General features: G+C 40.1%; 1 protein-coding gene across 6 annotated transcripts in view; it reads right to left on the bottom strand.

Moving 5' to 3' along the window:
• The window catches only part of HDAC9 (histone deacetylase 9), a 489748-nt gene that overhangs the window by 276988 nt on the left and 187915 nt on the right, over positions 1 to 24845 (bottom strand). For 5 of the 6 annotated variants that reach the window (XM_072854173.1, XM_072854174.1, XM_072854175.1 and 2 more), the window contains one exon: positions 10110 to 10172. In XM_072854173.1, the coding sequence (XP_072710274.1) occupies positions 10110 to 10172 (63 nt within the window). Of the gene's footprint in view, positions 1 to 10109; positions 10189 to 24845 lie in introns of those variants that run through there. The other variant, XM_072854172.1, reaches the window with a different exon arrangement.

Below are 24845 nucleotides of genomic sequence, written 5' to 3' on the forward strand. Positions count from 1 at the left end.
CAAAGGAATGAGAGCCCAGGACCAGGGAGAGGATGGGACCGCTGGTCTCCCTTCCCAGCAACGCCAGCTGCCATCTCCACAGCTATGAGACCTTACATCTATATAACCAAATACACAGTACTCACAGACAACAAAAAATTTTTAAAAATTACGAAAAAAAGGAGAAAGAGGAAAATAAAGAAAGTAATAGTCCAGATTTCTACACTCACTCCTTTCTTTCTGAATCTAAAGGAGAACACTAAAGCCTATTTGTCTGCTAAATGTTTTACAACCTGCCCTGCACTTGGAGCTCCAAGTCACTACCAGAACAGACTTAGCAATAGTATTCCCTAGAGGGAATAACAAAAACAGGTCCTTAAGAATGAATTCCCGAGGTCTCTGGAAATAAACGCATGCTACTGCAGATCTCTGATATCTGGAGATGAAGAATGGCAGGCAGACGGGGAGGTTAACGGGATGCGTGTCCACCTCCTGTGGGCTGCTAAGCCTGCAGGAGGAGGAAAATCACTTTGCCTTAGGCACTCATCAGAGCTCACCTGAACTAACCTGTGAAACCCAGAGTTCCTGAATTTTTTGTCAAATTTTAATATAGCCATACCAAACTGTCCCCAGTGCGGGAGGACAGAGTAAGACTGGCGATAAGTCTATGTATATACATCTGTAATTGTTTCTGCATGACCAGTGACCAGAGAGAAGCATTCACTCTTAGATGAGGTTTGAGAATTTTAGCCCAAGGGTAATTTTTTCTAAATATTCCCATTTCTAATAATTTATTTTCTGAACAAAATAGCTATGTCAGCATTAGTATCCTTAATCATCCATAGCATCACCATTACTTAATTCAGCTGCATTAGCATTCCTTCTTATTCCTTTGCCTATAGCCCTTTGATGTTGTCATTTGTAATTTCCCTTCTTTCTCTCTAAGTTCTCCAGCTGCCCCATTATCACCCTGTATGCATTGGCACGAGAGGAAAAAAAAAAACAACCCAGAAAATAAGCACAGAGCTCAGAAAACTGCCTACTAGGCCAAGCAGAAAAGGCAAGATAGGGATGGTACAGGTGGTACAGTGACGGGAATTTATTGCAAATCCCTGGTGAGATTGCTCTGCAGTTTCTCTGGGAAAGCTGAGCTACATTTTGGGGGCGTGGAGGGGAGTTAGGGATGGTGAGATGCAGCAGAATTTGTAGTGTGTCCATAAACAGACTCAGTGTCCTACACCTCTCCCTATCCCAAACAAATTACTCCCTCTCCCAAACAAATAACTCGTTCTCAGACAAAAAAAATAGAAAAATAGTCTGTACAATAGCAAAGGAAATCTCTGAGTACTAGCTTACTGTGTAACTACACAAGTAACACAGTCCTGAGTTGTTTTTTACAACTTTTTTTGATTCTGAAATATTCCTGCTGTCCCATGTATTCTTCATTATGGCTTTGAAGGTTTTTTTGACAGAAACTTTTCTCATCTCAGTTGAAGTTGATTGTTTTCACAACTCTTTTCACCTATATTTTTCCTCTGTTCATAGAGAGTTAGAAGTGTACTTCAAACTCCCCTGGTTTCCACCTCCCACATAGTTCTCTTGCATCTTCAGCGCCTTCCTCACCCTCCCTCACAACAGCATTTTAGCATAGGAAGTGCTTGCATAGCGCATCTCTGCACTACTACTCCATTTATAAAATTCTCGCATATTTTCTTCAAACCTCTTTCCCTCCTGCCAGTCCTTCCCTCATACTCCTTGAAGAAACCTAGGTAAGACTTATTATTTTCTATGGAATCCTTTCTATGATAACTATTTCCAATTCTTAAAAGAAACAATAGAGTGAAACTTTCTTCTTCTTCTGAAAGAGATCCTGTAAGAAAAACAGTGACAGCAAATAAAAGGATGCCAACTTTCTGACGTGTGCGTGGGAATGAGTGGATCTGTCTTTGGAGCCTGGAACAGTTTTGAGCATACGCACAACACAGGCTGGTGAGCATCTACCGGACTCCCGAGGTAAAGTGCTCTCCTGAATTTAGGTCCCACTAGATTTCAGTGGCTGCTGTGAAAGGATTTTTATGATCAGCATTTTGAGGCATCTAAGTAATTTCTATGTATTCCTTTAACAATATGTATCTACATGTAAAAGTAGATATTTTAATACTGATTATTTTCCTTTTGCTATTTCTTACACCATTCTGTGCCTCGTACTAATTCTGTCACTATTCATGTCAGCATGAAACCTCAAAAAATCTAGGTATTTTATTTTATGTTTCTTGGTGATATTGTAACATCTATGTTCTTTTATTCATTTTAAAACTTCAAGGTCAGATTCAAACTAGAATATCAAAAACTTGAACAGACCAGGAATTTTACTTCTCTTGTATCCATAGGAAAAAGACTTCACAAGGCTTAGGAAAAATGCATGTTTTTCAATACAGATGTTGATCTAGAGATCGAACAAGTAGATGAAGAGAACTAAGAACTTACTGTCTCTGCAAGAAAAGGAGTTGTGAACAGGTAAATAAAAGGCCATCACTAACATTTTACTAAACTTAAACAGGAGTAGCAAACACCAAAAAGAGTCTCTATGTAAGATTAGGCACTAACAGTCTGTTTTCCCTACTCCCTCTCATACTGTTACTGTGCAAGGTGGTGGCCTTGGGCACCAAGAAAAAAAAAGGAAACTTGGATTAAGAACAGAACAATTGGGGGAAATTATTACATTAACATTATGCTTCCTCATTATTCCATTCCAGACTTCACTGAAATTGAATAGCTGTGGTTCCTCCCTGTGGCATGCATACCTTCAGCCACAGGGATCATGAAAGAGAACAATAGTCTTTGATTGTAAAAACATGATTTATATATTTGGCATTTTCAAAGACTTAATTCCGTTCCTTCTCTTGTCTCCCTTTGATGATACTCAGTGTCATTACTAGAAGGAATGTGTTATCATTAGAGTAAAGCATCCTGCATTTCAAGCACATTCATCCACAAAGGGCCTGAATTCTTGGAGCTCTTGCCATGCCTGTGTACTCCACAAGCCAGGAGTTTACAACCAGGACACACAAAACAAATAAAACAGATGTGTTGGCTATGCTCAGATTATACTAAATGCCAAAGTACCTTTACAGTCATGCACAGAACTGCCAGCCTGACAAAAAGAAATGAGCTGCTTATTATATAATGGAAGAGTGAAACCAGCACCGTGTCATTCAACCATGCAAAGGCTTCCACTGATTTTGCAAGCCTTTTTACACCGGTTACATTTTAAAGTAGAACAAATCAGGTGCCCCCTGATTGCACCCAGAATGTGCACAAAGATAGAAACACACCATTTACTTAGGTAAAGGTAAAAAAGAAAAGATGAAGTTCATTAGATAATTATGATCCATTAATGTTTCACTATTTTATAAATTGCAAGCTTCCTGAGCAACAACTACAGTCAGAGGCTGCACTGACACTGAGCTGAAGATCTGCCACTTCACTATTTTCGCTGCTCTTTACTAAATTGTCACTAAAAGCTTGCTCCTAGTTAAACACATCCAAGCACAAAGATCCCAGTTAACTTCCTTAGGAGAGAACGTGCCTCACTGTGTTTTTGAATGACAACTCTGCTTCAGGATTCGAGTTTTTCTAGTAAGCGGAAATGTTTGTGAAGAAGCCATAAAGAATGGTGTCAGTTTGCTGAAGCTTCCCCGTTATGTCTGTGAAAAGCACCTAGAAGGCTAATGGAACAGCAGACATCACTTTTATGTAACAAAACTAGAGGGGTCCGTTTTGGAGGAGCTGTGTGCATATGTGACATGTTCACACTGAACATGGAGCTTGATGGTGCCAGCCCCTAAAAATAGCACCTGGATATCCTTGCTCTCATCAGCAACCACAACCCCATCTACTCCGTCGTCCGGTGCATCAATCTGGCACTCCTCTCCCTCCTCCAGAAGAGACAGGAGAGGTGGTACCCTGAGGTACCTCGTTTTAGTAGAAGTGGGGGAGATAAAGAGGATGTTTGCATCTGCTGCAAGCACACATTTTAAACAATATCCCTGCCCTTCAGCAGGCAGTTATCATGTTGTTTTGGCAGCAGGAAGGAATCTGTGGTTTTTCTTGAATGTTGCTCTTCTTTATTTAAACTACCAGAAATAAAGCAAAAATGACAGAATGCTCTGTCTATAAATAATCATTCCGGTGTACAGTTATATTAGGAGGTAACTCAGATGGCATGATAACGCCTAACAGGCTAATCTTAGACCTGTAATGCCATAAGATGAAAATAACTAGGCTAAGAATAACTGACCCAGAGGAGTCAGCCTGTTAAAGAGATCCACAGAACAGGACATTTTAGTTTCCATGTGTTTAACAATAATATCTGCCAATTAGTTTCTCTACAATACTTTGGATTGTACAAAAACCCCACCCACAACAGTAGTTGAGAGGGGTTAAAATGCAATGACACCTGAAACCTTCCCCATCATCCATACCAAAACCTGAAATTAATGTGTATATACACATCTGTTTGCAGGCTATCTATCTATTCTGCTTTCTCACAGCTTTTGCTTTCTCTGCAAAGACTGTGCAGAAGAAAGGGGGCAGGCAGGCGGTACAGAAACAGAGGTCTGATTAAAGCTCTGGTAGCAGGATATGTTCCTCATATCCAACACAAACCTTAATGAACTAAACGGATTCTATACATAGTTTTACAGGAGGGAAGACTCTGGCTGAAACTGTGTGCATTTGAGTGCAGTGCAAACCAATAGGTATTATAAAGCTGAACAGCTAAAATAATAAACGGCTGAGGTAAAAAGCTCTTTTCCAATAAAGTGATTTAGCTCGACACACCAAAGAGAGGGGAGCTAGTGTCCTAGTGCCAGTACTAGTGAACTTCCCTATTAAATGCAGTGTTTAATGGTATCAGGAAAGACGCTTAAAGAGGTTTTGAAATTATGTTCTGCATTCTTTTTTATTTACTTTCCAGCTTTTGTAGCTTGCTACTCTTGTCAATCTTGTACTTTGAAATTCTTATTCCAGGTTTTTCCCACAACCTATAAATATATCTTCTAATACAAAGTAAGGTTGTCAGGTAATCACATGGCTCCAGAAGCTGGGACTTAAATAAAAAAAAGAAAGAAAAAGCAATGTTACAGCATTAGAGGACACATGAAGTTGACAACATTGGTCTGCACTCAATGTCTTCTCAATAACGTAAAACAGAAAAAGCAGCTTCATTCCATTTAACCGCATTTTTGTTCATCTGAATTCACAGCCAATGTCGTGTCCAGCATACATTACTGGGCAGAGCCTCTACTCAAAATCAGTGAGATTTTAATGACGTAAGATCTGCAGGTCTGTGTTGCTTGTCTCTTCTCATTGTACTAATTGTTAAGGCTAAAGCCTTACTCTTCCATAACAATTAATTCAAATACTTCAGCTACTACTATGAAGCACTACATCTTTTTTCTACGTAGCTGTTATGACAGGCATTGAAAAAGCCTCTCCGACTGTTATCCAGAACTTCCCTGAACTGTATTTTCACACTCAATTTTTTTCATTACTCTGAAGAGAATCACAAAATAAAAGCTCAGCATATCTATTCTCGCTCTCTCTGAAGAGTTATTGCCTGAGATACCACATATGCAACATTTTGTATCTGTAAGAAGTTTACGTTACTTGATTCAGATATGCAAATGTGCCAGGTTTTTCATGAATATCAGAGAAAACCTTTAAATGAATTTGCTTTCTGCAGTCTCTCCCCAGGAACAGTTGAGCAGGTGAAAGTTTTGTTTGGCCAGAAAAGAACGGGAGAGCAAATACCAAAGTATGTTCCCTGAAGGCAATATAAATGCATGTGTACAAACGTGTATACGTGATCATGTAGCCACACAAAAGAGACAACATATGAGATAGATTTTGTACATTGGGGTTTATGGAGGGAAGATATCTCAGGAGGACCTGTCAACCCACGTACAACCTGATGCGTATAGCACTGATTCTGTCATTTATATTCAAGTGACACAACTTGAATTTCCTGACTGGTGCAGAGAATAAAATACTGAGACTGCATTCACTTACTACATTTGTGAAATTGCAGGTGTTTTGCAAGCCTGTAGGTAGATGAAGTCAATCAAATTAATCATTCTGAATCATTATATTCCCTTTAGAATAGTTTTGCTCTATAGATTCCTGAGCCTGACAGGTATCATTTTCTGCTGACGTAAGCAGGATTGCATAACTTCCTCAGGTCACCTGTCAACTCAGTGACGAGCCAAGGCTTTAAGCTCAAGATCTCCTTGAACTCGATTTTTCAACACAACAGCTTTGGGCAGGAAGCAGAGGATGCATTATCCAATAAAAGCCAAGGTGGAATTTAGGCAGGCCAGTGCAAGGCTGTACATCAAAATATGGCCAGTGAAGCAAATGTAGCAACCTTACCCTTTGGAAAAACAGCACAGTATATTAAATCGCCTGAAGTTAATGAACTCAGCATTACTTCCTGAAGTCCCACATCTACGGATACCACGGCTGGGTAGGTTCTTTCTTCTCCTTCACACGACTGACATCTATTTGAGTAATGTAGCCCTGCATTAGTTATTTATTGACTACATTTTAATGAGCGTTCTTGCCATGGACTGTGCTGCACCAAATGTTTTTCTTCAAGGACTTACAGTTTACTACTTGTATTGTGGTAAGATGACAGGCCAGCTGAATGCTAGGGTCCACTGTGGCACTGCACACACATGGAAGTTGAGATTTTTTGGGTAAAATAAAAGCAACAGCATAGTTAAATAGTAATTCCAGCTAAATAAGAGGCTTTAGACTCCAGATCTATTTTTTAAACCATGAAACTAAAATAATCATGGTATCAAATAAGAATACATCAGCATCATTTTCTTAAATAAAGATGCACAGCACTTACTGCTGCATTTTAGAGCAACAGTACCATATGGGAGAATATAGTTCAGTCTTCTCAAGATAGCTGAAACTGCTCTCTGCAGTAAGGTGTAGGTGTCTGCAAATTACACAGCTTCTTGAGTCAGTGCCGATCTAGATTGCTTCATTCATAATTAGACTTTTGATTGGTACCTATCCAGATCATCTCATTCATAGTATGATTTACAAGCAGGGATGGAGACAGACAGGCAAAGCAGTAATTGAGGGAATACCAGAAGAACTGCTTCACATGACAGAAGTATTTCCTATGCCTGCTATTGTCAGAAATTCCTCAGACAGTTTGCTTTGCAAATACATATCCATTGGTCATTGAATCTGTCCTCTTTGGGGTGGCTCCAGCCCAGTTTAAAATCAGAGTTGCATAATACATGCCCATTGCATCTGGAAACTAGCAAACCTAAAAATCCATTGAGTGTTTAAGTTATGCTTGCTTCAAAGAGTATCAAGGGTGCAGAATGTAAATGTTCAGGGATCTGCTCTTTTCTTAAATATGTGCAACTTTTTAACCTGAGCAAAAGTCACGTACATGTAAGTGAAAATAACTTTAAAGGAAGGACACTGTGATAAGCAAAATTCAAATGACTGATTCTAGCTACTCCAAACACTAGAGTACATCATCATACCCTGGCTATTTCTTTCTCCCCTATATGCAGCATAGAGGGAGACCATACCTGAAAAGTTACCAGGCCTGATCCTGGCAAGACCCTGAACTCGAGGAAACTGAAGGTAATCGACAGCAGCACCCGGCTTTGTGGTTTCATGTGACATGAATTAAACTGCAGACTAAGTACAATGTCAACTACTTGACGTCTAGTTGTATATTTTAAAGGCCAACAGAAACATTGAGGAATATTTTGTGTTCTACGGAATATATATTTAAACATCTTTTATCTGGATGATGTTCTTGACTAAGGGTTTTTTCTTTTTTAAGTTTAAAAACCTCCTCTATTCTACTTAGTACTACAGGGGAAATTGTATATGTTATATGGGCCTAATGTAATAACAGATAACAATCAACTGTTACATGATATTCTTGTCTCCAGTGAAGAAAAGCAGAGCTATAAACTTACAGAAAACTACCTCCCTTTCTTGTGTTTCAAATGAGAAATTGCTATTACTCAAGCAACATTAGCTGGCAGTTACAAGGTAGCATAGTGAGCTAAAAAAAACAGATTTTCACTAGCATACAGCTAACTTCAACTTGACATAGTATTAAAAAAAACAACAGGAGGGAGGGGAAGCAGTCAGTCTTATCTCTTTGACCAATACAAAAGCACTGGGCACCTGCTGAGCTGTTGAGGAAAACCAAAGAAATGCAATAATTCTTGAACAACAGGTCAACACTTTAGATGGCTTTGCAGAACTATAACACTTTCAGAAAAAATTCTACTTTTACCCACTGTCTTTGCTAGAGCTTCGTCGTTCATATTTGTAAACAAGTCTTTCACCTGATTTCTGTCCTTGACAAAGGAACTGTAATTCGTGATCAACATCTCTTCTAAGAAGTGACAGAAATAATAAATTCTTTGAGACATCCAAAAAGAAATAAACCAACCCTGCAGCTTTATAAAGGAATAGAAAAATTGTCAATCTTAAACATTACCAGTTGTAAGTCTCCATTCCCCTTAGGTATTGTCATTATTTTAACCTGCACAGAAAAGCTTTTCAATCTCTCATTCCCTCCTTCAGTCTATAATCATTATGAGGTAGCCTTGGCTTTCTATATTGAAAAACACTAATCATGAGGTTAAGACATATCCAAGTCTTTTCTAATAGGAAAGATATTACCATTTGACACAATCTCTCACAATTTATTTTCACATCTGAAACTAGAAGTCTGCTCTAAAATTGTATGTAAGGAAGAATCACAAGTAAAACTTTGTTCTTTTTCTATAAAGCAGGAAAATAAAAAGGTCTTTTAAAAACCAACCAACCAACCAAACATAGGCTCAACAGGTGTACCAAAACAGGCAATATGTGAAGAGATCTGTGGTCTACACACATAGTTAATCTTAAAAACTGAGAAGCAGTGCCAAGTTTTGTGAAAGAAAATAAATAAATAAAAAGAAAAATAAGAGAAAGATTAAAAGAGAAAAAGAAAAAGAAAAAGAAAAAGAAAAAGAAAAAGAAAAAGAAAAAGAAAAAGAAAAAGAAAAAGAAAAAGAAAAAGAAGGGTAAACTAAGATTAAAGTACATGTAAACAATTCACCCTGCATTCTACATGTAGGTCCTCTATAAAGCCAACTTTCAGAAAAACAAAGTCAGAAACCTAGGATTAAAAAGATATAAAACAGATAACATTGTGCTTCAAAAGACAGAGTTTCAGCCCAATAAAAACAGAACTGGAATTCACAGAATTTAAGAAAGAATGGGCAAGAGTAACCTAAAATTGTCACTTTTTTCACCTGCCTAAATTGACATTTTATCTGAATGGCAACAATCCTTCCAACTTAATTTGTCCTCAGTACATAATTTGCAGGTCTCAAACACAGCTAGCAAAGAAATTAGAAAATACAAGAGTAGCTTCAAATACATGAGGAATCGCCCAGTGTTCTTTCACAGCAGCTTTGAAATACCTTCATTAAAAAACACATCCAATTTATATGTCAGTGAGTCATTACATATGACTACCATTGCCAGGTTCCCAAATATTTATAAAGTAACAAAATAAGCCATGCATATTAAAGACTTTTTAAAGTAACACTGTAATGAAAAGAGAAAGGGATTAGTATTAAACTCCCTTTGTATGCAAACTGGAGAAAAGGAAACTCAGAGAAAGACCAGATCCTGTTTACAACAGACATACGACCAGCACTGCCTATGAGGGGCTCTAACTGCAGCCTCCTGGCAAGGGCTGTCTGAGGAAGCCTCTCTCTGTGAATAAGCCTGTACCACGAGCCCCATTTTGCAACCATGCAACAAAACAAACAAGGAATCCCAAACTAGATTTCGGTTGTGAGCATTTTGCTCTGGCTGGAAAGCCAGCAGACTGAAGGAGACGAACTCCCCACAAAAGCAGCAGCTGCTATCGAACATACTACCATACAGATAATTATTTAACAACTTACATAAAGCCCACAAAAATAAAGTCACTTCTTTAAAGGAGGGGTGTTTTCTTGTCATGCTAGGCTGTATTCTCCCGGTCAGCCACGGAAGTCTGAGGTACGGAGCTCTCTTACCTGAGCTGATCATACTGTGCATTCTTTGCTGAGCCAAGAGCTGTTCACGTCCAGAAACCCCATCTGAGGAAAAACACGATTCACTCTCATAAATTGTCTGCAGCATATTCCAACCGGTCTGCACTTCAGCTACACGAGAGATTCATCACTGCACTTGCACAGGGGCGTCGGGCACGACCCTCTGCGGTCCTACCTCCTCCAGCGAGGGCTGTAAGATAATACGCTTCGGCAATTAGCAACGTTTAAGCATTTGGACAAGTATCTACCGGGAGAGGGAAAAAACCCCAAATCCACTCTGGGCAGCCCCCGCCTGCTGGGAGGGAGCCGCGAGCGCGCGGGGGGCTGTGTGCCACCGAGTTGGAGCAGTTGCGTTCGGGCAGCCGACGGCAGGTGGAAGAAGAAATGAAGAAATATCTCTGCGCTTCGGGCTTTCTGGCGGGGGGGGGGAACACAGCCTCTTACAAACCATCAAACCGAGTAAGCCACCTTTCCAGGGACCGGGAGCCCCCGAGGGCTGAGTCTGAATTACCCCAGCCCGGACCAGTGTTGCTGTCCCCGTGCCCCTCTCCTCTCCCTGCCCAGCTCTCCCCGGCCGGGCGAAGTTGGCGGGAGCAGCAGCGATAACTCATTTGCATTTGAATCAACACCCGCGTGGCCCAACGGTGGCAGAAATAGAACAATGGCCGGCCTGAGCCAAAAATAGGTCAAGCATGGCCGGGTGATTGGAGCCTGCATTAATGCGTTTAAAAATACCACAGCAAACACAGCTGCCCAGACTCTGTCTTTCAAACTGCGGCCGTCCTCCCTCCGCCGCTCGGCCTCGAGCGCGATTAACCCCTTCCCCCTGCCCAGCCCGTTTCGGTGGGGAGAAGCCAGGGAGGGAGGAAGGCAAGCAGGGAGCGGGACAGAAACGCCCGGGACTCGCGCCCCTCTTCCTCCTTGCCCTCCTCCGGGGAGTGTTTTGTGAAAAGCGAGCGAAACGCCACGGCCGCTGTATCGGTCCTAAAATAACGCCGGGAGGTTTTGCTGGCAGTGTGGTTTCTGCCTCACCCACGCGCAGCCATCCTGCTGTTCTATTTTTGCTGCCCGTTTCTCTGGCTACGCCGCAGTTGGCTTTGGCAGGGGAGCCGGGCTGCTGCCTGCTCCCCGCAGGACCTGCAGCCGCCTCGGGAGAGGCGATTTCTGAAGCTAACAGGGCTGGGGGGGAGCAGAAGGTGGGGGCAGATGTTAATGAGGGACCGGGTTTTGTGCATGCAGTTTTAAGCAGCCTTGCCGTATTTAGCGTGCTTGATATAATTCTTATAGTAAGTCACCAGTTGTGGCACAGCACGTTAGACACGGTTACCGACTACGCACTATTCGGTTGACTTGCTAAAATTTGGAGAGGGGCTGAGCAGCTCACACTTATTTTTAGAAGCATTAGGCAATTTGCACGGCATCTTTCTCAGTTTTACAAGATGATGTGCTTTCAGAAGAGCAGCATTTGACAGCGTATCAGACGACAGCACCATGCTCCTCTGTGTCTTGACAAGTTTCACACATGCTATGTGAAGTTTATTTTTCATAATGATATTTCAAAAGTCGCATATCTTGTTTGCTGATTAATGTACCTGCATGTAGATAAGTTTCATTTCACTGTTACAGATGGTACCTTAATTCTCTGGGTCCTGCTCTGCCTTATAGCACTCGTTACAAACGTGACCAAAGCCTGTCTCTACCTACATATATGATACAGCAGCCTGACCACTCACCTACCAAAATTACAAGTCCCCTTCGATGTCCCTGCTCTAGGGGAGCAACAATGGCCAGAGGGACGTGATTCCTCACTGTAATCAAGATGCCAATACAGAGGCCGTCTCGGAGCTTTCTAGAAATCCACCAAATTCTCAACTATTTCCAGCACCTTTTGCCAGTGAAGACTCAAGAATCTGCCCCATACTTGAGGCTTAGTTCTGCCTTTTGGCGAAGGATCGTATGAATGCTCTTCAACTAGCATGATAGATCGTAGCCAAGAGCAGTGTTTTGGTTTTTTTAAACTTCTCACAATTGTGTTACTGGAGAAAAGATTCACAATTACAAAGTACTGTGACATTCCTGTGACGTTTGGATACTCGATGGCACCTGGGAGGTCTGTGGCTCAAGTCTCCTCCATCATCCAAATCCTTTGCTTCCTCCATGTGCCAAATGACCTGGTCCTGCTGAGTTAGGATCTGTCCTGAGACAGACGGAGACCGCAGCAGCTGACAACGGGGTTTTCCCTACAGGATCCTCAAGTTAGCACCTATCACCACTAAACACCCCTCTCTCCTTGCCTTCTCTCTTCCCTACCCTCAATTTCCTCCAGGAGCACTGCTCCCGGGGAAGCGGTGAAGCTCTGCAGACAGCATACACCCAGCTCTGCAAAGGGGCAAGGACACAGGCAATGGCAGCAGAGCGACAGGTAGGGTGTTACAGTGCAGGACAGAGGATGAACATCACACATAGCATCGTACTATTGACAGCTGACAGTTTGGTATTGTGAACATTTTTCTCTTGAAAATAAAAATACCTGAATGTTTTGTGGGAAATACGTGGCACTTTGACGGTGCAGGGCAGAAGACGTGTAACAGGAGCGCAAGGGAGATCACCAGTAGAAACAGAAATCTTCTCTAACGCAGAAAAAGCTTTTTATAGACAGAAGTAAATAAAAAAGTGGAATTGCTTATGCCCTTGAGCCAACCAGAACATGACCCTCTTTAGTGATTCAGCGCCTCAAAATAATCGTCTCGTATTACAGGGAAACACTGGAGGAATAAGTTAAAAACAGGTCAGAACATGGAAAATGCTGGAGTGTAGGATCCTGGTATTAGGTACCCATACGTTTTTATAACTTCTTATATATGCTGCTGCATTTTTAAAGATAGCATTCACAGTACTAATTGACTTCAAATACTTCAGTAACTAAATAAAAGCAAACTATTTTCAAGAGCAGAAAATGTACATTCAGATATTTAGCTGCAAGCGTTCTTAATTTTGGCATACATATTTTAAACTGACAGACACATAAACTCTCCTATGTTAGCTAATTCACAGGTCATAATAACTACAGCATTGTGCTTTATATTTTAGATTATATATAAAAATTATATCAAAATATTTTACATATGAAGTCAGCCACCCCAAAGGTAGGGCTTTTACAGCCTGAATTCTTCCGACTTGCTTCGACGTATTATGGGCCTACTTTGGTACATGCTTAGCTTTAAAACACGTGTGTAAATCCATCCTTTTTCAACACAATATATAAGCACATGCTCAAATTCTATTGATCGCAATAGAATTTAAACACGTATTTAAACACTTTGCTGAGTCAGCCCAGCCTTCAACTGCACGATCACATGAGTTCAAATGGCTCCTTTAGAGTCCCACAGGGGAAGGATAAAGGGTTCATGCCTGAAGAAAATCTGGTTTTTATTTTTAAAGCTATGGATGTAATAAGGTGACATTTTCATACAGGAACATGAGGTTTTTTGTTCTGTTTTTTCAAATGCATTTCCTAAACTTGGAGAACTTTAGTGACACTGAAGGTAAGAGTAAACTGTTGAAATGCTTTAGCGCTGCTGAGGTGACTCTAAATGCAATCAGCAACTTTACAGAAAATGTAAGGCATGTTAGTAGCACTAAGATCTCATTAGAGGGGTTCCACAATGTGTTTCTCTTATGTGCCTTCTGAGTTGCTAAAAACAAATAAATATAAGGAAATCAAATCTGGAAACCGCATTACTGCAACATTAAGACTGAGAAATTAAGCACTCAAATTATAAAGAGGTAAGATTTCTACTGCATTATTAACTCTGCAACATTATAATTAAGTAGCACTTTCTTACTTTCCTTGTTGAGTAAAAACAGTATATTAGTGTTTGGTTTTAGCATATCCCATTTCTCACTCACGTTATTCTTCAGCATAGCCTTCATTAATATTAATATCTTAGTTTCAACTTTTGCAGTTTTCTTACTTGTAAATGAATTCTTGCATAGATTCTTCTGCCATATTGCTCAATTGTATCATATAAATATTACATACAAAATGAAATAAAGATATGTTCTCTAGCTTCTAGTCATATGATTAAATGAGGATACCGCAGTCTTACAGGTGTCCCATTCAACCTTCCTTCAGCACCTTTTTCATTTGGTAAGTATTCTGTGAAAAAGCATCAAGTAATAACATGCATCAATATACAACAATGCATAAACAAGTGGGAGCTAAATTAAGGTTGAATGGGTAATATTAAATCTGGCCTATTTCAGTACTCAAGTTTTGAGTTCCAATCTCTGCAGCCTAAAGAGCTCCTAACTATTTTTTGTATATCTAATCACCAGGATTAAAAAAGAAAAAAATTAACTATTGTATAGAACAGATGTTTCTGTAGCCACAGTTCATTAGATACCATTAGTACCATGTGAAACCCAAACAGCCAGCATAAATTACTACAGCTTATGCTAGAGGATTAACTAGGTTAACGAACAGCAGAAGACTATTACCACAGAGAAGCAGATGGTTTGGGAGCAGAAAGAAATCAGGGGAGATGCTCCAGCGGCCTGGTTCTGCTCCCTCCTGGAACTAAGGGACCGTATTCCAAACCCCTGGGGGAGTAAAAATTAATCACTTAATCCACGTGCTTTGCTTGGAAAGATACAGCGCAGGAATGTCTCTGATTAGTTTTCTGTGTAGCAAGCCTTTGGCATTGCCCATGCAGGAATACATGTTGCTTTTTCTTTGCAGTGCTGTGAACCCACAGGATAGGCATTTTTCAAGTGAGGAGAAAACTGCGATTCTATACGTGCTTAAGCTCAATTCAAGCTTCAAAGGAATTTTCTGGGACAAAGAAAGACGTATCTGTAGCTTTAGGGGATTTTGTGACAAACAATGGGAGAATAAAACTTCACAAAGTTTTGAGGATAAGGAGCATTACGCTAGATAAATGTATGAGTCTCTACCATCCCTCATGTAACAATACAGAGAACCTCGCATCTTTCTCATGCAAATTAGCTCAGGGTTTTTGGAACTAGCTGATGACTTATCACTTCTTTCTCCTCTTAAAATAGGCCTTTCCGTTCACATAAATAAGTCTACTAGAAATTAAGTCCTAGATTCAGGACAGCACCTCAATAACACAGACTTGATTATAAGCACGAGGCTTAAGTTAAGCATATGCTTAAGGGCTTCATAAATTCAAAGGTACTTTCCTGAACCACAAAGCTCAAATAATTTTAAAAAACACAGAAAGCTATCAAATAAATAAATAATATTTAGGTTAGGAAATACATACACAATTCAATTATTCTGCTGACACTGTTATTTATCAGGTTGGAACTAAAATCTCCACATTTGGAGGCAAGGCCGAGGTAAATTGCATACAAACAATACAAGCCACGTAGCCAAAAGCAATGTCAGATATTGACAAATAAATGCCTCAGACCAGCAAAGCACTTTGCCCCTTTTATGCCATTAATGAGGCAAGTAGAGATATGAGCAATATGAGATTTACCGGGTCTTCCATGGTTATGTCCAGCTTCCTTAGAGAGACATCAGTGCATATGTGCACTGTGTCTGCCATGTCTAGCTCCATCGGACGCACCTGGATGGACATACATAAAGGAACCCTAGAGCACATAACCTATGATAGCTTGCAATACATTACCTGTGACAGCTTGCAATACGTTCATCGTACTTCAGGCATTTCAAGCTTGTTGCACATCTACTGAGCAGATAATCTGTACCTCCATACAGCATTTTGCACAGGATTTCCTGATGCTGGGTAGTCTGGCAGGTCAGATCAGCCGACCTGGACACTGAGAGTTCCTGGACGACAGACCACTAAGTCCCTATGGCTGGAGAACCAAGAGGAACACCATCTCTAGCTTGTAATATATCCCTGGGTTTAAGTGCTTTTTTGGATTTAAGCCAAGAAATGTAGCTTGCTGTCTGGAGAACTGCATTGTGAAAACCAATGGCTATGCAAAGGATTTAGGATCACAGCAGAAGACAGCCAACTAAATATGAGCTCCTAGGATTACACCGGGACCAAAAAGGCTAATAAAATCCTTGGATATATAAACAAGGTTATATTGAGTAACAGTAGTGAGGTGATATGCATATACCAAAGAGAATATTCTTGGGATACTGTAACTTGTTCCAGTATAGATACCTGAAAAACAACGCTGAAAAACTGAGGATGGATAGACGTGCCACAGGCGTAAAATAGGTTTGGAAAATGATTGGAAATTGGAAACTCAAAGACCTGAGATACTAAGTTTACTGAAGAAGTTCAGGGGTGGCTTGGCACTGCATATATATACACAGGGCAAGATGTCCAGTGGTGTAGTAAAATGCTCTTTATTTTAAGAAACAAGGCTTTAAGAAAAATCCATTGATTAGAAAAATTCAAGCCAGCAGTAGGCACACATTTTAAACACGTTTTAACCACTGCAGCAACTTACAAATGAGCTTTACATCAATAGTGGCTGTGTCTCTGGAAAGAAAGCTCTAATACTTCTACAGGGCAAACTTAAGGCAGGTTTTGTAGTAGGACTCCAAGTTAGACAGGTCAGACCTGGTGATCACGGGAGTACCTCCAAAGCTACTAAGAACTAGTAAGAATTATTGCTTAACTGATAGGAATAATAAGAACAACATAGAAAAATTATTCCTACATCAGAAATAGTTTTATTATTTTAAATCATGCTCTCCTGAAAAGTAGAGGTGTGTTTTTTATTTTTTTTTAATCCAAAATATGTTTATTTTCCTATGAGATTTGATAACTTTTACAAAAGTAGCACAATGGAGTGCACTGGAGTAAACACCCTCGGAAAAAAGTCTTTGTGAAAAAAAAAAACAAACCCAACAAAAAAACCCCCACCACAAAGTGTTTGCTTTGTTTTGCTATTCAAAGCTGCCCTTTTAAGTCAAATAATTAGATCTCAAAAGCAGGGTCTTTCTAAATCCAGGCTTGGATTCATGGAGGGACGAGGTGGCTTTACATAACATGCTACAACCACACTGTAAAGCTATAGTAGATTTATAGTAGATTTATAGTAGATGGATACCCATGTAGATTGGGACAACAATTGCTCTGTCAAATTTTGAAGCAAGTAAAATGTTTTCTTAAATATCAAACAACATATATAGTTAGAGAACTGCCACTACAAGCCATTGGAAGCTTGGCCAAGAAAAAGTATTTTACATAAAGCACTAAAAAGGGCCTTCTTTAATGTGTGGGCCAAGGAATGGACCTGAGATGCCAGGCCACGTGCTGGGCTGTGGGCACAGGCCAGTCTCTCCCGCTGCGCTGCCTGCTGGGATCTCCTTCCTCTCCCAGCTCCTCCACAGCTCACTGGGGGAGCATTCAAGCACATGGAGAAACAGCGTTACATGCACAAACATGCCTCTGAGAGCAGTAACAAATTGACCACCACTGTGCTATGAAAAGGTCACATCTCATGCTGGTCAATAACGTTGTTATGAAACTACATGAAACCCTGCTGGTTAGCTGCACCAGGAGAGCAGTGAAGTTCAGTCCCAGTCCTCTCCTGGTTTTTTCAAAATGTTTCAGTGAACTCAGATCCAGTTCTCATCTAACTTTCTTCCTCGTCTTGAACTCTGATAAAGAACAGATCTGCAAACCAAAATGTTATTGATACACCAGCTTGGGAGCTGGTTTTACTGTGCCAGTGAATTTGGGGCAATGCTAGAAGGATGAAACTGTGACTTCAGTGGGTGAACTGTAATTATTTTGCCTGACTTCAGTAGGACCAGGATTTCTCCTGAGGAGCAATATGATCTAAATTTTCCTTGTGGAAGCAATAAATTTATAGACTGCAAAAGAGAAAAAAAAATCAAAATACAATTGAAAGCAAGGTTTCATAATTCTGAAAGGAAAATTACAACATTTCATCTACATATAACCTCTCCCTTTAGCTAAGTAAACCACCTTGAAAATCTTAATGAAGCTACTTACTGTAACTGAAAATATCTTTATAATATACTATGATACTGCCAAGATGTGTCACAAACTTGACTTTTGTAAATACAGGCATTCAGCTGGTAGTCCTAAGGCCAGAATCATCCCCAAGAAGGCTTTTATCCATACTTCAAGCTCATTTAGCCAAATCATGCCACCTTCAGTTTGCTAGGCAGTCTGTCCCACAGAAGGGATGAAACAAATGGAGAGGGAGGCTACAGCAAGTGCCCAGCAAAGTCACACCTCAGGAAGCAGATGTGGGCAGCTGCAGCTGCTGCTTCCATGCCTCCCTCATCTGCCCCATCTCTGGTTCTCAGTAGCAAGAGGCAAGTGCTCAAGCTCTCCAGGACAAAGGGGCAAGGCTGGTCCCAAGCTCCACAGTTTTCTGGAAGAACTATTTACAAAAAACCTGCCAAATTGTTCTGAGCCTCAAACCACTATGCAATGGCTAAAAAAATCCACAGGACAGAATTGATAATTTGCACTGAAAGCATGGGGAACCAGGAAGAACATACATTGAATCCATGTTCAGACAACACTCCCATTCTAATAAACTCTAATCAGGTATATCTATATCTTGCAAAGAGTTTTGGAGGGGAAAGCTCTTATATTCACTTCAATTCAAAGAGCTGCTGCAAAAGGGCAGTCCAAAAATGAATTAATAAATGAAAAGTAACTCGCAAATGCTGGAATCCCAATGCCACAAGCAGAGATGACAGACTATTTGAGATGAGCTTCAGCTTCTGAGCAGTCAAAACGTAGGATCAAACTTGGGCTCAGGGCCTGTTCTAAAAATAGCATAGCTCTACGGCAGTCATCTACGCACTTCATATTCTGTCGATGTGTAGTCGAGAGAACAGGATGGCAGGATAGGTGATAATGGCAGGAAAACAAAACCTTTCAGTCAACAAATGAAAGGTTCTGTATCATCACAAGTCAGGTCTCATGTAAGTCATCAGTCATGGATGGACTGGCCTGTGTATGTTATGACTGCATTTCATTTCCAGCCCCTTCCCCCGCTCGTTAAAGCAGTTGCCAATGAAATAAACTGCGAAGAACATTTCCCTGAGGTTTGGAATATATTTTTTCATTTTAAATCTGCAATTAATGCAATTAGATTGTTATCGTTAGTCTACGAAAAATTGAGTGTGTTTTCAGCAGCCCACAAAATAATGCTGTACACAGGCTAAGTGGCAGTTTTGGCTAAAAGTAACTAGTGACAAAAGCTAGACTGTTCAAGGTAGAAGGTATCACCCGTGGACTGTGTCCACAGGAATGAATAAATAAATCACAAACTAGATTATCTTAAACCTTAATTGTATTCTCCATCTCCTCTCCTTAGCTCTGCCAGAATTCCAGCGAAAAAGAAAAGCTAAAAAGGTGGAGACAGAAAACTTGGACGGATAAAAAGTGTACACATGGTTTGCAAATAGTTTATTTTCCATTACTAAGGAAGCTTTCTATGTCTCAGAAGACAAAGATAACTAAAGCTATGAGTCTGGTTTTGTGTTATCTGATAAAGGGGTGCAGCAAAATTGGGCACCGCCTTAACTAAAAATAGATGCACTGTAATAATAAGGTTGAAAAAAACTCACGTAAGTAAATTACCAATGTGATGAAACAGGCATAAGTTTGGTCAAGCTTTATTTTTCTCTTTTTAATTGCCAGTAAGAATGCTTCTAAAAATAGCATCCTCATGCTTTACGATATTAATTTGCTTACCATTCTAAACAAATGCTTGTCTCCATTTTCGGATTATACACAAATGTGACAACCTTACATTTAAGGAGTAACACAGCAGTACTTGAAGTAACACAGCAGAGCTGGCTTTATTTAGATAACTTCAAACAAAATGCTACTGTAAGCTATGTAATCACAGCATTCTCTTTCGATCACTATTTACAGGCATACAAAGTGTATTTCTGTTAGAGACCTTATACGTATAAGTATCATGTGCGTGTATAGAAAAATATAAACAGATAAACAACGCACGTTCAGCTACTGGTGTCACACACCGCAATTAAAATACTAAAGTGCACATACATTGATGTAAACAAAAAAATAAAGCTGAAAGGTACATAAGCAAGAGTCTAGCTTAAAACATGTGATGATCGAGTATTTTATTGACTTAGGGCCTAAATCATTACATTCACTTTTGTTCATTAGTGTCCTCTCAGATGCAGCAGAAAGCCTCCAGCCATTCAGAGCGGCAGTATGCTATTCTGGGACCCATCAGAAAATGAATGAGTTGAGAAGTTGAGCAACTAACTATATTTGCAAGGGAAATCTCTAAGGCATACCTACCAACAAGAATTTCAGGCTAGAAATACACTAGGATGGTTGCCAACAGAAATATTTCATCAGTCAGTCTTTTACAGTACTGTGGCTCCCATCTCGTTTTTTGCCAAGTTATTTAGCACTGCAGACACCAGCAACCAACAAGTTTGGTAACTGCTTTCATTTCTCACACTCTTTTTCTGGCACTCAGCTGTTTGGTGATATGTCGTCTTCTGATCCAAGGACCATAAGCTTGTCACAGGATGCGAAGGGGGTTTGTGTGTACTGTTGCAGTGTGAGGAGAGAAAGAAGGTATAGAGATGGTCAGTAGACCCTTAGTGGGTACCTGTCCCCTACAGAGTGACCTGCAGCTGTGGAGGACTGAACTGAATGATCATGGTAACATCTTTAGCCATTTCTTCTCAAATGACATTGGGAAATACTGTGTTTCTAGGTAGTGCGTGAATCTGAGGACAGCCATTTCTCCAGCACAAATGCTCTTATTTAGGACATGTGTCCTAAATAATACCATGTCCTAAATAAGACCGTGTGTACTAAACAACACATTTATGAAACATCTAAATCAAACCAACTGCTGCAGTAGTCTTGACGCCACTGCACTGCTGATCAGTAGAATGATGTTTGCCTGGGTAGGACACAGGGGCTTCACTGGCAACACCACATTAAGGAGTTCCCGATGTGCTCCCACTCCTCTCCTGTCCTTGTCCAGCATGGCAAGGTTTTATGTGTATTTATTTATTCATTCATTCTAAAGGAAATCAGATCATTTTTCCAATGCAGCTCAAAATGCACAAGGAACAAAAGCAAGACCCCAAAAGCACAAGCAAGAAAAGCAAGAACTTTTTATCATCATGAGGTCCTCTGCCTCATCAAGCCACAAGCACAGTGACAGGAGTTCAAAGGACTCCTGACAGTGCTCTCCTACCCCAGAGCTCTATTCACCAGTGGCATGACAGGTATGCAAGTGGGCTTGCATCTTGAAGAGATCAATAAATCACAGAAAATCTATACAGCCAAGCCAATGTAATCAACATAACTGACTACCCAAACTAGCCAACATCATTTAAAGATATGCACAAAGTCAACAGCAGATGTATTTTGAATGCTAAGGGAAAAAAAAAGTCTTAGAACTCCATAAACAAAGTTTTTTTAAAAAACTCAAGTTTCTAACAATTTGTACTCATGATGGTATAGATCTAAATTGCAGCAGTTAAATAAACAATTAAGGTCTCCTTTGAAAAGGAGAACAGTATTCTTCAATTAGTTTCTATACAGCACAAACTCTGCATTTTCTGATGATGCAGAAAATGGAATATTGGGTTAAATAACTTGTACAAGGCTTTGGCTGATGCCTTTACTTTTCATAAAATTTCAGACTAAATTTAGGCTACCTTAAGACTTAGAGTAGCTGACAGACTATGTTTCCTCCACGTCTTTCAATGTTCATGTGCAAAACTCCCCCACCAGTGCGTAATTTTCCTGTCCTAGAGGAGGCAGCAATTGGAGCGTGCCATTTGTGCAATGAGAGGGCAAAGGGACGTTCCCAATTCCGCTGGCGTCACAGGAGAGGCTGATAAACAATCCATATGATTTAGCCACCCCATTTGATAAGCTTTACATTTCTTTTTATCGTCTGCGCAAGTGAAAAACGATACACAGTAAAGCTTGTTATATGTTATTCTGCTCAACACACAGATGAAGAGAACTAATTTTGCCTATTGTTAGAATTAATAATACAGTTTTCAAATTTTCCTTTTGGAGACAAGATATTATAATATCCTATCCAATCTGAAAGAGGATTGAATCCTTGTCCTCTTGGGAAGTACAGCGTCATTACATGATTTCACATACAAGAGAGCAAACCAGCCTGAGCACGTCTCGTGCCACTCACTGTCATGTGGAGCCAATAATCTATTTCTGACTCGCACGGACGGCCTGTTCCCATATTTGACAAAGGTAACATTCGTCCCTCTACCTGAAGCAATGTAATTCTTCACTGGCAGAAAGTGAGACCTGCAGCAGTCTTAGTCTGGCAGTACCAAGAAGGAAATTTGCATTTCATTCACATACAGAAAGGAAATACCTGCTAATCCCTGCTAGATACACACATAACCCTAGTGGACTTCTTTTGTTTGATTTTTTTTTTTTCCTTACAGGTTTCTACTTTTCCTGTGGTAGAACTGAAAAAGATCATGCAAAGTTTTTTACATCTATGTATTCATCATAAATTTCTTAAAAGTGCCTGTGAGGGATGGTTAATGAATGTTTAAAAAAAAAAAAAACCAAAACCCAAATGGTCTAGTTGGTTGTTAGGGCACTCAGGATTTAGCACACTCGAGCTGAAGTCGCTGATCACTGATTTCCAGTGATCAGAGACCCCATAACACTCTGTGTTCCAGGTCCCCATCTGTTAAATGGGAATAAAGAGCAGTATATTTCACATTACTATTTAGAGGACAAGTGCTTTAAGGGTGCTCAAACATTGTGGAAGTGGAGAACATACACTTTCTTTAGGCCAAAATACTTTTGCCAAACTACTTCTACAGTGCACAGTCAGTTAGGAACTAGTAATCTGCGTCCTTCCACAGGGAATGGGCAACGCTCTGATTACTATCCAAGACTGTCAATGCTTTTTAAAGCCTGTATTATTTCAGATAGCAGATTATTACCAAAATAAAATTGCATGTGATTTCCCCAAACCACAAGAGCAGCTGGTTTTTCCTCAAAAGTTAGAGACAAGCACAAAAAGTCTATGCTTTCTTTCATAGTTCAAAAGCTTTTTGGTTTTGTGTTCCCTTAACTTGTCCTTCTCTTCAGAACATTTTATGTAGTTCTGTAAACAGAACATTGCCACTTGCAAAAAAACATGGGTAAAAAAAAATTCTTATGTGTCCCTCTAGGTTCCCAGACTTACAACTTAGAGATACTTTCATTCACAAGGGGAAACAAGGCAGCTTAGCAACAGTTGTGGCAAGCAGTGAACCTCACTCATGTAGACACTAAATGCTTGATGTTAAAGAAAAAAACTGTCTACTTTACCTCAAGATAATGCATTAAAAAAACCCCTAAAAACCAAACACACGCCTTTGGGCAAACATTTCCGTCTTTGACTCTGTTGTACCTTGATGAATTAATGAGATCAACTCAAGGACTTTTTTCCCCATTCAGCTGAAGCTGTGGTCATACACACCTGCTCCCTTTATTTCATCTCCAGCACAGACCTGGCACGGTCAGTTAGTTTTCCATCTATTTTTGGCATGAGAATATTTGAACAATGATTGACCACGATAAACTGCCTCTGCTCTAGTCAACGTTAAACTAGCCAGTCCTCTTTATACCCTTCCCATGAGTCTGGAAACCTCACCTGCAAATAGGGGTAAATATTTCTGTAGGATTTTCCTTTTTAAACTGACCAGAAGAAAAGTCTTTGTATTGTTGTGGGGCTCGTGTTTATAAATGTCATCCTTTCCTTCTTTGTTTACTACTCCCACCGAAAAGGATGGTGTTTTCCAAGAGAAAATTAGTAACTGATGCCCATTTCTTCTATGTCTTTCCTTTCTTGCTGTTAGTCTCTCTTCAGTTATTGCAGACACATGACTGTCTTTCCTGCTCTCCTCCTTTAACTCCGTCTTTCATTCACTACTGAAATGTTGACTCCCTCCATGCTTACTAAAATCACTTACTAAATCACTAATCACTCACTTACTAAAATCTCAGACAAAACACACTTCTGAGGTTTCTCCCATGCTAGTCTCTTTTTTGTGAAGAAGTCTCCAAATACCTGGCTGTTCTTCCACCAGTTGGCTTAAAACTCTCCTCCTTAGGTCAATACAAGGAATTGAGCTCCTTTGCTCAGAAAACCACTGACATTACCAGCCAATATGGTTCTTTTGTTCATATGTGAATAGGTATGGAGATTATAGATACAGACAAGATACTTCCATCCATGCTGAAAAAATTATTTGGAAGAGGCCTCGTTGTTGTGATGATGATCATAAAGTGCCCCCCTCCATTAGATAAAAGAAGAGGTTGTGGCTTTGTACTGTAATTGTACTACCATTGCCATTGCTACTTTCCTGTTCTTCCAGGGGCTTGGAGACCCTCCACAGACTCACTGACAGCCTGCTTCTGCAAGAAAAGCTCTTCCACTGACCTGCTACCAGATAAGAAAACACCCTGCAATCATTAGAAGTCATACTTATTCCAAACACATTAATTCAGACTTCATTTCACAGGGTTTTAACTGCTATAATCTCTGCTGAATGTTGAACTCAAAAAGCAGATGCAAAGCACTCCTCAAAGAACAGCTTACGCCAAACATTTATCAGGTCTCCCATTCTTTTTGTGCATAAATAAATGCCTCTCTCTTCTACTGTTTTCTCTCTTGTGTTTGTTTTCTATAGTTTCTACAAAGAGTGCTCCACAATCTCTCCTCGCAGAA

This window comes from Ciconia boyciana, chromosome 2 (genome assembly GCF_034638445.1).
Source record: "Ciconia boyciana chromosome 2, ASM3463844v1, whole genome shotgun sequence".
Lineage (NCBI taxonomy): Eukaryota > Metazoa > Chordata > Aves > Ciconiiformes > Ciconiidae > Ciconia > Ciconia boyciana.